The 11,857-nt window shown below is 33.6% G+C and overlaps 1 protein-coding gene across 3 annotated transcripts; it reads left to right on the plus strand.

Moving 5' to 3' along the window:
• Positions 1-803: 803 nt before the first annotated feature.
• Positions 804-11,660, plus strand: LOC123707747 (zinc finger protein 791-like). 3 transcript variants are annotated; one of them, XM_045658072.1, is made up of 14 exons: positions 804-1,093; positions 1,165-1,296; positions 1,448-1,790; positions 1,827-1,843; positions 2,179-2,316; positions 2,601-2,738; positions 3,020-3,147; positions 3,324-3,398; positions 5,566-5,698; positions 7,238-7,362; positions 7,489-7,642; positions 8,864-8,983; positions 10,394-10,591; positions 11,118-11,660. In XM_045658072.1, the coding sequence occupies exons 1-14, from the start codon at positions 986-988 to the stop codon at positions 11,292-11,294; spliced, it is 1,986 nt and encodes a 661-aa protein (XP_045514028.1). In that variant the 5' UTR covers positions 804-985; the 3' UTR covers positions 11,295-11,660. The 3 variants fall into 3 exon arrangements, with proteins under 3 accessions (XP_045514028.1, XP_045514027.1, XP_045514029.1); XM_045658071.1 differs by having other exon boundaries at positions 1,448-1,843; XM_045658073.1 differs by having other exon boundaries at positions 1,448-1,843; positions 10,496-10,591.
• Positions 11,661-11,857: the final 197 nt, after the last annotated feature.

The raw sequence follows: 11,857 nt of genomic DNA on the forward strand, positions 1-11,857 counted from the left end.
TTCGTTTCTTTTTCCATAAATAATACACGGCAGCAACTCGTACATTCAAGGTGAGCATATCTGTACTTCGCAGCGGTCAGAATAACACTGAAAGCAGTTGGCGCTGACAGCTATACGCCGAGCGTCAGCGCTAATAACACTAAACCCAGCCTAATTCCACCTCATAAAAATATTTTGTAAAAGTATATTTCTTTTAGTGTGGCTAAAATTATGCTGTTAGATTTTTTGATCCCTTGGTAGTTTGGGAAGCTTGGGAAAATAATCAATTGTATATAAGAACTGACTGTAAAGCAAACTACAATTCGAATCATTTTATAAGAAAAGTATGCAATGGAGATGGCTACATAATGACGTACTTATCCAATTCAATGCGTAATGCATATAGGAATTATTATAGTTGCCTGGAAGACATTGACATGTTAGTGATAAGGCCTCCAGTGCTTCCTTAATAATATGTTATATGATTGTATATTTACTATTAAGAGTTTATAAATAATAAAGACAAACTTAAAGAGTAATTTAACTCACTCAAAACTAACCCAGATTAATAAATAGTTATTTTCGTCTATACATATTGCGATTGCTTTTATTTAAAATAGTTGTTGTTTCGATTTCGTGTAATGACAATATATTTATTTTCTGAAAATAAATTTCTGCCAATTTTAATGAATGAGGAAGTAGTTGAAATTTAGATTGTTCGGCTGTTTTGGTAGTAAATCGAGTTGATTTCTAATGAGTCTAGTCTTCCTAGTCTGTGGCAGTCATACTTAAATTTACGTTTCTTGACATGAACATTCCGAAAGAGACTATTAATTGTTGTTTAAAATTTCAACCTATTATTGTTGTCATTTTCATATTACGTCTTTTCATTTAAGTTAACTATTAATAAAGTAGCTTAAACAACGTCGTTGATAGACGTAACCATGGAGATATAATATGTCTATCAGAGTGTAAACCACGAACGGAATATCAACATTGTACAACAATGGGAAAAGTAAAAGCTTGTAGGATTTGTTTACAAATGGACTTGAGACTAGAAAATTTACACTCGAACTTTTTGGGAGTTTATTACGAAATAATAACTGGTTTGAATGTAAGTCTTAGAATAAATAAACATAACCTTAAGCATTAATTTTCTATTGTATGTTTACTATGGAATTTCAGATTAGTGAGAATGAATTGCCGGGTTATTTTTGTTATGAATGTGCTGCTTTATTGAAGAAATTCTATATATTTAGACAGAAAAGTCTTAAAGGTCTAGAAGTGTTGCAGGGTGTTCTAAATACTTATGGCAAGGTGTGTATAGATTATTTTGTAATATATGATTTTGTTTTGTTTTCCTATTAAAAATTAACAAAAAAGGGGATAACATTCTCTAATTTCTGTATTAAATAAAAAATAGACCTTCTTTATTGAAATGTTAAAAGTTGTATACTATATATTTCAGATTACAGAGAACACCATTAAAAAAATGCAAAAGAAAATTTGTTATTTCAAATCCGGTTTAAGTGTTTTTAATGGTTTTTCAATCAATATTTTTCCTGATGGAGTTGTAGATATCATGGAAAACGAAGATCTGTCTGTGGACAATAGCTATGATTACAAAAATATAGATAGTTCTTTAGATTTTTATGATTCAGTTAAAGAAGATTCTTCTGAAAATCTAAGTAGTGATATTGAAGAAAGTTATATAGATTGGTTAAGTGATGAGGAGGATGTTGAAATAGATAGTAGTATAACAAATATTGAAAATGAGACAATAATCAACAAAGAGTCAAATGTTGAGTCAAATGATGAGTCAAATGTTGAGTCAAATGATGAGTCAAATGAAGAAACAGTGGAGGTATACAGCTACAAATATAGAAATTATCTGAATTTAATTAGTTCTATTTCAATTTTTTTAAGTTTAAACCATAACAGTACTTTTAAACATTTATAGAGATATATTAAAAAGTTAGAGGAGAGGCAAGTCTTATGTGTTGGTCTTGTTGCCGTAGTGTGACCCTTAACCGTGAGGTGCACTTGAATTTTTTTCTATGAGCACAATTAGAATTTATTTTATGGTGAAGGCAAACATTATGACGGTATGTCCTAAACTCAAATGATCTACAACATGTGTTTCTCTCCATCACCAGTGTAACAAGGGTATTGATCATAATAACAGCCAAATTTTTTTAGCAACCAAGAACCTCAAAATTAAAAAATAAAGTAAAAGTATACAAGACACCAGTCCAACTTTTAAGAAAGGATGTTATTCAGCCAAAGCAAATTGAAGATTTTAATTTTGAAAACTATGTCAATGTCATCACATTTACGGTAACTATTGCATAGAAAAAAATGTTTACATAATGTAACTTTTTATATTTTTTAATGCCGTTCTGGTTTGATGTTCTCTAAGCAGAATATTTTAGTTTAAGCTTGATATAGACCAAAGACAATATCTCATGATACTAGGTAAGTATCTAGAGACTTGTTTCGGGTCGCCTTTGTTATTCATACTTGATAATCAAAAACTAACATGTATTATTTTTTAAAACTCTACAGACCAAATTCTTACACCATGATTTTTGTATGATTGATCTTGAATAATGTTTTTTTAGGAAGAAGAACAAAAAGAAGAGATAAGAAAACGTAAAGATACAGAAAGTTACCAAACGGCACCATTTAAATGCGAGTTCTGTTTTAAAGTATTTTTGGACCCGCAAACATGGCAACACCATATGAAGAAACATGATGTGGTAAGTTGTGGATTCTCTTTCGACGTCATATTGATAACCATGACATAATTAAGCTTACTAAATATCAGAAGCCTGAGAAAATAACTCGTAAACGAAACGATCGAAGAATGATAGTGATTGGTCAAAAAAAATTGGTTTTAGCTGACTACATCAATTTATTGGATATTTACTTCATACAGAATATTTTAAATAAAAAAGAGACTACCTTCGCTTTCTCATTAATCATATCAGAATACATTTTATCATAACTTTGTACACATAGAATATATTTTGACTTTCAGTCGTCAGGTATGGCGCAGTGTAAAATCTGTAAGTTGCGTTTTAAGTCAAAACGTCGTCTTAAGAATCACGTGATGTATCACGCCAAGAAGTATAAATGCAAATACTGTTCATACGTCTCGCGAACTACGTGAGTATTTTTTAGAATTAATAAACACTTGATAATCCAATAGTAAAACATACAATATAAGCTGCAACTGATAAAAACTTTTTTTATGCATTATCTGTACAGTGTGCAACAAAATGTGTTGAAGTTTTATTTTTATATATCGAAACTTTTTAACATGTTGATTGTATGTATTTCAGATCACAAGGTTGGAATCACATATTCTGGCATCAAGGCGTTTTGTACCAGTGTCCACACTGTGAAGAAATGTTTTCGTGAGTTAATATACATATATAATTTGGTTTATCAACAAAATTTCTTCTATTTTAACATTGCATGAAATTTATCTGCCGTTTAAATAACCATATACATGATTTTTCATTTTATTTGCGGGTATTAGAATAATACATTTATTGTAATTCAATTTATTAATTGATAAATTTAAATTATCACAAGAAAATCAGAAACCTCTTAGAAAAAATAATCCAGACGTTTTAATGTATAAGTCGCAGTAAAGTAGTTAAATTAGAGACTTAATTAAATCTCTAGACAGTTAATTAAATGTCAATATTCAAGTCGCTAGCACTTTGATTTAAGTAAAGCAGCGTCGAAAACGTTTACTATCTGTCTGAACAAAAGCCAGCGTCTTGATTAACAATGTATGTGCGTGCTTCCTATATCATGCCTCCTGCTGATGTCATGTGGAACATGGTGTGATGGTAGCAGCTCCTTACAAACGTTGTGGAATACAAAAACAACTTGGCGATTAAAAATAGTGGTGGAGAGTGTATTGCCAGTTCTTTTCTTTTTACACGCTTGAAGCTAGAAGCATTTAATATGATTTTTTGACTTTGACAATGTAAAACAAGACTCCGCCATGTTATTGTTATTTCGTTGTGATCGTGAAGAACTGAGATCTTGGAAATTCCGTGTTTTGCTTTATTGTAAATGGTTAGGTTAGGTTAGTCTTGTTGCCTAGGACGTTTATGAAACTTGTTAAACGTTTCGTTCACTCACTTGTCTTACGGAACTTATGCGATTGATGATGCTTGATTGAATATCGATATTTAATTAACTGTCTAGAGATTCAATTAACTCTCTGATTTATCTACTTTACTGCGACATATATATGTCGAGTAAAACTATAAATACGATAATAAAGTAATAATATAACAGTACTCTCAGTAACTATAAACTCTTATTGCTTTATATTTTTCGGTAGATAATCTATAGAAGTGAAACGGACATATTGTGAAATGCGAAGGTACTCCTCTCGCGCACAAAATATATATTAATAAAATAATTATTTATATCTTCTGCTTATCCTTGGCTTAAGTTGGCGAACTTCATAGATATATTGTATACCGCGTTTCTTAAATAAGACTTGGTGGCAATTAGTTCTATATCACTTTTTTTTCTTTGGCTAATTCCCAGACTATAGTGTCGTCGTAGGCATTAGGTAACGTATGTGTATGTTATCATTAGCAAAATACAGTAGAACCCGTTTAAGACGATCACGTTTAATACGATTTCTCGCATACTACCAAGGCCAAGCCCGAGCCGAGAGATCTCACCGAGCGCTCTCACGCGAGCCCCCAGAAAGGAAGAAAAGAAAATAAGAATGTGAATAACACACAAAACGAGGCCCTGAGTGATAATGATGAAGAAGAACATGAGTCAACTCCGGTAATGTCAAACGCCCAGCCATTATCAGCTGTTAATGATTTAAGACGCTATGTAGCTTCTTTGGATCAAAGCGAAGATGCACTGCAGAAGTTGAATCTTGTTGAAAATCTTTTAATTGCTAATACATCAAAATCTTTCTGTCAAACCAAAATAAGTGATTATTTTAAATAACGATAAATAATAATTACAATGCGTATTTAATATAATTCATAAATGTTTAATTTAATACCTATATATACCAAAATTAGAACATAATACATACATACATATATATGTAGTACGTTTTATTTTTCCCATCCCGTATAATACGCTTTCTCTCTTAAGACGCGTTTTTAGGTAGGGTCCCTGAGAAATCGTCTTAAGCGGGATTTACTGTAGTATTTGTAACAAATATGATTAAGTACTACTTATTTCTGTTAATATTTTGTGTTTCTATTATGTTTATTACTATAATTAGTTCGGTAACTTTAGTAGCCATACGTTGGACAGTTAGGGTTGGGTTTCCTTCTTATTATTTAAAAACTTTCACCAACAAAATAACCACTATTTTTTTTAAACTTATTACCATATATATATTACAAACTCATTGCCATTAAATATTATGTCTAATATTTAGTTGAAAGATGTGTTTTCGTAAAAATAAATATAATAAAAATTAACTCCGCCAGCATAGATATTGCATGATAAGGATAATTTTATAGTGAAGATAAGCGCGGTAATAGTGAAAAGTTCTTCCTATTATCAATATGGTTACAGCCAATGGACTTCGTACCTCAGCCACGTGCGAATAAAGCATCCATCGGACTACATCTGCCCTCACTGCGGCTACTCCTTCTTGTCACAACACGGTCTCAAAATGCACAAGAATTTGAAGCATCGTGGTGTCGCTGTACGTACTTAAGTTATTTCTATCCCACGCAAAAAGAGGAGGAGTTTAACGATGTGCCTTTAATTTCTCAGCGGGTGAACCGTACGGATCCTCTTCGGACCGATTCATTCTCTAAAAACACCCCGGTGCGTCGTTGTAACAAAATTTTAATGAAACAATATAGATCTTTATAACCAAAGGCAAAGTAATAGACCAATGCTGGCTATAGTGTGATGGCGCCACTGATAAGAAGGAATTCTTGATATTATTTAATTTATGGAATAGTTCAACGTAGAGCGATTCGAATCGTCGACGACCAATCACTTTCCGTGCGGCTTGATCCCTTGGCGTTGCGTAGAGATGTTGGGTTTCTCTGCATCTTCTATCGCATTGTCGTTGTTCGGTCTAATACCCGCAGCTGAGTTTCACTATCGGACGTCAAGGCAAAATACGTACCTCGATGTCCGTCGTTCCACAACTGAGCGTTTTCTAATGCAGTTTTTGCCGCGCACCACCACTATGTGGAACCAGCTGCCTACTGAAGTATTTTCGACCCAATTCGACTTAGGGTCCTTCAAGAAAAGAGTGTACTAATTCTTGAAAGGCCGGCAACGCACTTGCGAGCCTTCTGGCAATGTGAGTGTCCATGGGCGGCGGTATCGCTTCACATCAGGTGAGCCTCTTGCCCGTTTGCCTGCTATTACATTAAAAAAAATAGTTCAAGATTAAATTGTCTGTCCATGTGTCTAAATTCCGCAGGCAGCTCGGTCAGCCTACCACCTATTCGACTCAGACGTGTCGCTCATCTTCTTCAACTTCAATACTCAATTCTTTTCAATCTCAAAACTTAACAATAACAATGTTAAAAATGATTTCAAATTTTCAGATCCTTATAACTATATATTACGCACCTCCAATAGATGTTTATTGGAAATTCCATCATATAGCTCATCCTTCATTTAGGATCTCCGACATTCGATTGTGGATTAGGCTGCCCGACTCCATGCGATTGGCTACCTCCCTAACATCTTTTAAAACTCTTCTGCATAAACATTTCTTATCCATATCGTGACTTGTGTAATTCTTGTGGTTCCTTTTCTTCTGTATAGACATTCATAAATTAGCTTTTTAGTTATAGTTTGTTTTAATTCATTTTTTTATTACTTTAGATAAAGGTTCTATATTTCTTTTTATTGAAGATTTGGTTATGCTCTTGCACTTTACTTATCATACTTCTTTTTTTAGTTTTCCCTTACGTTGTCTGTTCGCTTGTTAGCGATAAGGCCGCCCGTTGCCTGCCTTATATTTTTTATGTATTATTTTATTTGTGTTTTTTTTACTCCAACGAAATGTGAATAAATAAAAATAAATAAATTATTGCGAAGATTTGCAAAAAATTATTTTACATCTTTACAACTGGAATAACACCACACCACATCTTCCGCTTTTTTTTCTTCTTACCTTTTTGGTTTCCTTGTTGTGGTACAATATTGTACTTGTATTAATATACCTTGACCGAATCACGGTTTATTTTACTTTAGCCCAATTTGTTTTAATTAGGATCTAAATGAAAACGACGAGGATCTCCCATACTGCTCGGTATGCGATATGAAGTTTGCGTCATTTGAGGCTTACAATCGGCATATGGCGACCGCGAAGAAACATATAGTGGAATCTGAAAAGAAGTAAGTTCGCCTTTGTTTTCCTTTCTTGGCCTGCACGGTTTGTTCGTCAGCCATGCAAAAAATAAGTTCGCCTTTAAGATTAATTTAAACTAAGTTGTAGTTTTAATGTTTATATTATTGTTTTAGAAATGGATGTCGCGAATGTGGTGAAAAGTTCTCTAGTATTGACGAGTTGCGAGCTCATTCGCGTACTGCGCACAGGCACAAAGCGTGTAAGGCCTTACTCAAGCGATACAAAGTGAAGTCGGACAGTCGAACTTGGCCCACGAAATGCTCGCTTGTACGTACTTATTTGAGCTTATATCTTGATTGTAATTGACTAACACGTGCTAGGTGTAATGTATGACAGCACCGCAACAATCGCGAATCGGTCAAAATTGGGAAAATCGCTAATTAAGATTGATTAATGTCAAAATTCGATTTGATCCAAAGATATTTTATAGAAAGTTTCGATCTGTCATTTACATACAAATATCAATCCAAAAATATCGATCTTTCCTCCTAACGATTACAAATTTACAAAAACACATTGACTTCGATTCATTGATCGGTTCTTGAATAGTATTTGATGAGAAATATCAATCTTTAGTACAGATACCGGCAAACTTCTTAAGCATTAAACAAGGCAGTGGGGGAAAGTTTGCGCATCGTACACAGCGCGGGACACAAACGTCAACTGATTTACCAATCATGCGATCGACACGTCACTCCCACCGCCCCAAGTGATACCTAAAAATCGCTTCTGCGTAGACAAGGACATTTGTTCAAGATGTTTGCCGGTATCTATAGTAAAAAAATTCATTGGTATTAAGTATAGAAAGCAACACGAACAATGATAATGTATATTTGAAACAAAACTCTGTGGGCGTATTTGGAACTAAACGGATGTGGAAATAAATGTTATTAATAATTTGTGTCACTCGAATTGTGATGACATAATAATTATAACTAAGCCTCATTTATTCATTGAAAAGTTTACAAAATATTCACACACATAATATATATGTATATATTTATATATATTTTTTCAAGGATCTCTTATTGAGTATAGGCCTCCTCCAAGTGTCTCCATCTCCCTCTGTTTTGACATAACAATAATGTCCTATAATGCGTTAGCGTGTGGGTGTTGGTCGTAAAACAACGACATCCCTGTATCATTGGTGTCGCTAGTACGAGAATATGCTTAAATAATTAAAATATGTGCGGACACATACTCATTCTAATTGATGATTGCTATAAAACTATCAAAATATAAATATACATAATAAAAGTTATTTAAAAAAACAAACCGATTTCTAATACCTCTCAATTTCAAAATAAAAATGCTCCCTACTTCTCAATAACTATTTTGATGAATATTATAAATATTGCAATATTCCTGTTTCGAAATCTTCTGAGAGTCTTTCATCGTCAAATAATTGAAAGACTGATCGTGGATGTCTATTATTCATGTAAGTTCATTTATTGTCTTGTTTTGTATGAATTAATTTAATTATTACAGTGCTCTGAAGAAGTAGCAAACGCGCGCCAGTACTGGTCGCATTTCAGACGGGATCATCCCAATGAAGATTATCCCGTAGAGAAGAAATATGTCTGTGATATCTGTGGAAAATCATTCCGGGTAAGAATATTATAAAGATATCCAGGATTAAGTTAAATATTAAAATACTGTTAGCGGTAGTTGATCTAGTTCTTAGGGTAGGAAATCAAACACTTCAATGATGACTTAATTCAATATAATTTACTTCACTGATTTTACGTGAACTGTATAACTTCAAACTTGTACAAAGAAAAAGCCCGTGCGCATGTGTCGCCACCTCTTTTATAATCACAACTCCCTCTTCCGACTCGACCATCCCACTTCGGGAAGATGGTCGAGTCAATTCGTAAACAACCGAACGAGTCAAATGAATAACTATTGCACATGCGCACTTGTACCAAGATTCTTAATAATATGTTTCATACAAATGTTAAGAATATAATCAAATAAATATTAGAAGCTAACAATACAGATAAAAATATTAATTAGTTCACGCGGAGGTGATCTGACTGAGCTGTGCATGTGCAATAATTTTGCATCACAAAGCACATAGTTCGACATTTTTAAGTATTTATTTTTTATGTGATTATTTGGAAATTAATCAATAAGTGGAGTCTTTTTAATATGAGAGGAAGAAACGAGTAGACACTTATACACACCTGCATTTAGAGTTGGCTCCTCCTAGAGGACGTTCGCAAGTGCGTTGGCGACGTAAAAAAAGATACACTAGTCGTAACGGTTTACCTGAAATCTTAAAAAAATGCGTCGACGTAAAGGTGATAGATTCTGTCTTGACGTCAGATCAAAGTTATGTCTACGAATTTGGATGCTCTCAATAAACTCAAATTAACTTTATTCATATAGGTAAACGATTACACTTATGAACGTCAACAGAAAAGATAAAGTTAAATTGATTCTAAATTTACTACCAGTACCCAAGTCAAGGGCATAGAGCGGGTAAGAACTGGCAAGAAACTCCCCGCCACTTTTTAAAAGTTTTGAGTCATATAAATTGTTTAATGGAGCAAATCAATCCCAAGGATTAGGATTATTTAAATATTTGTCAAATTTATAAAAAGCTTTATCGATTAATTTACGTTTAACGAGAGCTTTGAATTTATTCTGTGATAATGCTCGTTTTTTTTAAAAGTTTTGGGTATTAAGAATAGAATATCCATAGCACTAACTAACCTGCATAACACATCAGCTCATGTACATACTCTCACTTTCACACAACACAGACGAATTAGGTATTATTTAGTTTAATAATTTTTATCGTTTTTTTCCTTTCGTAAATGTTTGAACCTCTTTTCTACATAGTATGTATTCCACCTTCGGCTATATTTTTAGTATTCATAATTGTTTTTTGTTATATATAATTTATGTTAGCGAAATAAATAAAGATAAGCCGACGTAGCCGAGTTCATGTGGAGAGAGAGAGAGAGTTCGCAATAAAAATCACTAGTTTTATAACTCAACATAACATTTCAGAAAAACTCATTCTTAACCATTCACAAGCGCATCCATAATGGTGAAGTACCCTTCAAATGCAACGAATGCGACAAAGTTTTCTCGAACAAAACCAATCTTCAGATGCACGAGAGATGGCATTCTGACGAGCGGCCATTTATTTGCAGCGATTGTGGTAAAGGGTTCAAGGTGAAAACGGCGCTGGATAGGCATTTCCGAGTAAGTTTTTAATGTCTTATATTAACTAGCTATGTCTTGATGATTATTTTATATTCTTCCGTATTAAATAGATTATCTAGATTTTTTTTTATTTGAAGCCGTCAGGTCAATCTCAGGTTTGCCAAAACCAAACGATTATTATCCTTTTTTTACAAATGAGTGATTAGAGATTGTTTGGAGTGTTCAGAGTGCGGCTCACCCCTCGAAGGTTCTAGATGGATTAATTTGTGTTTGCATTTAAACTCGTTCCTATGGAAAACATCCTGGGGCATGCCTTAGACCCAAAAAGTTGACGGCGTGTGAACAAAAGAGTGATCACCAACTTGCCTATTTAAAAAAATTACGAAACAAATACAGTCACATGGTTTTTTATATGAGATTGTTAAGATGTATCTCATAGTCTAATAATATCAAGTAAAGAACTTAATTTTAAGTTAAGTTAATCTGAATTGTAAAATCTAATCTTTTTTACGTCCTTGTTAACGAATGTGGTGTTTTAGTTTTTAAAAAAATCTTTTTTTTTCAGTGTCACACTGGTGAGAGGCCGTACAAGTGTAAAGTGTGCGGCAAAGCTTTCGCCCAATCCAACAGTGTTAAAGTGCACGTCAATACGGTACATCTCAAACAACCGTACATCAGGCGAACTCGACTTAAGAAAAGGGTCAAGAAGTTAGCAGACACGACTGTACTATATTGTACATAGACATTTTTGTGAAATTAGGTAACAAATGTATGTTAATTTTATAAATGAAACATGTTTCAAGAAAGTACAAACAGGTTCAGAAAAAAAAGTGAAGGCCAGCGGTGAATACCAAAAAAAGTATGTTTAAATGACTTTAATCAAACTATTACAATTATTGAACTTAATTTAATATGCCAATTGATATGAGGCGCACGATAAATAATCCATATTTTAGATTTATTACAATATGAGGTATCCGATCTAAGGTGTCGATGTCAGTACGCTTTCATTTTATAATAGTGTTGGTTCAGAGGGATGCAAATATTGCTTATGCAAAGGGAGTGTCATGAGTAACATAAGTCTGTCAATATTTATTAAAATGCCGCATCTAGAGGTTTAGGTTTAGGTAGGTGGACTCAGTTTCCGCACTTAGACACGTAGTCGGTCCGTTGTGCGTAGAAGCCCTGGCTAATTTAGCCAGCCCAACTCCTTCCAGAAGCACAGAAGTCTCCCGGGCACTTCACAGGCTTCGCGGAGCGACCTCACTGTTCCGAGGATTTTTGTACGTTGATTAGCCACAGCCT

This window comes from Pieris brassicae, chromosome 3, assembly GCF_905147105.1.
Source record: "Pieris brassicae chromosome 3, ilPieBrab1.1, whole genome shotgun sequence".
Taxonomy (NCBI): domain Eukaryota; kingdom Metazoa; phylum Arthropoda; class Insecta; order Lepidoptera; family Pieridae; genus Pieris; species Pieris brassicae.

Coding starts and splice junctions, on each gene's coding strand:
- LOC123707747 (XM_045658071.1), top strand. CDS start 986: ATGGGAAAAGTAAAAGCTTGTAGGATTTGTTTACAAATGGACTTGAGA. Junction 1,844..2,178: donor CAAATGAAGAAACAGTGGAG/GTATACAGCTAC, acceptor AAATTTTTTTAG/CAACCAAGAACCTCAAAATT. Junction 7,363..7,488: donor ATAGTGGAATCTGAAAAGAA/GTAAGTTCGCCT, acceptor TTATTGTTTTAG/AAATGGATGTCGCGAATGTG.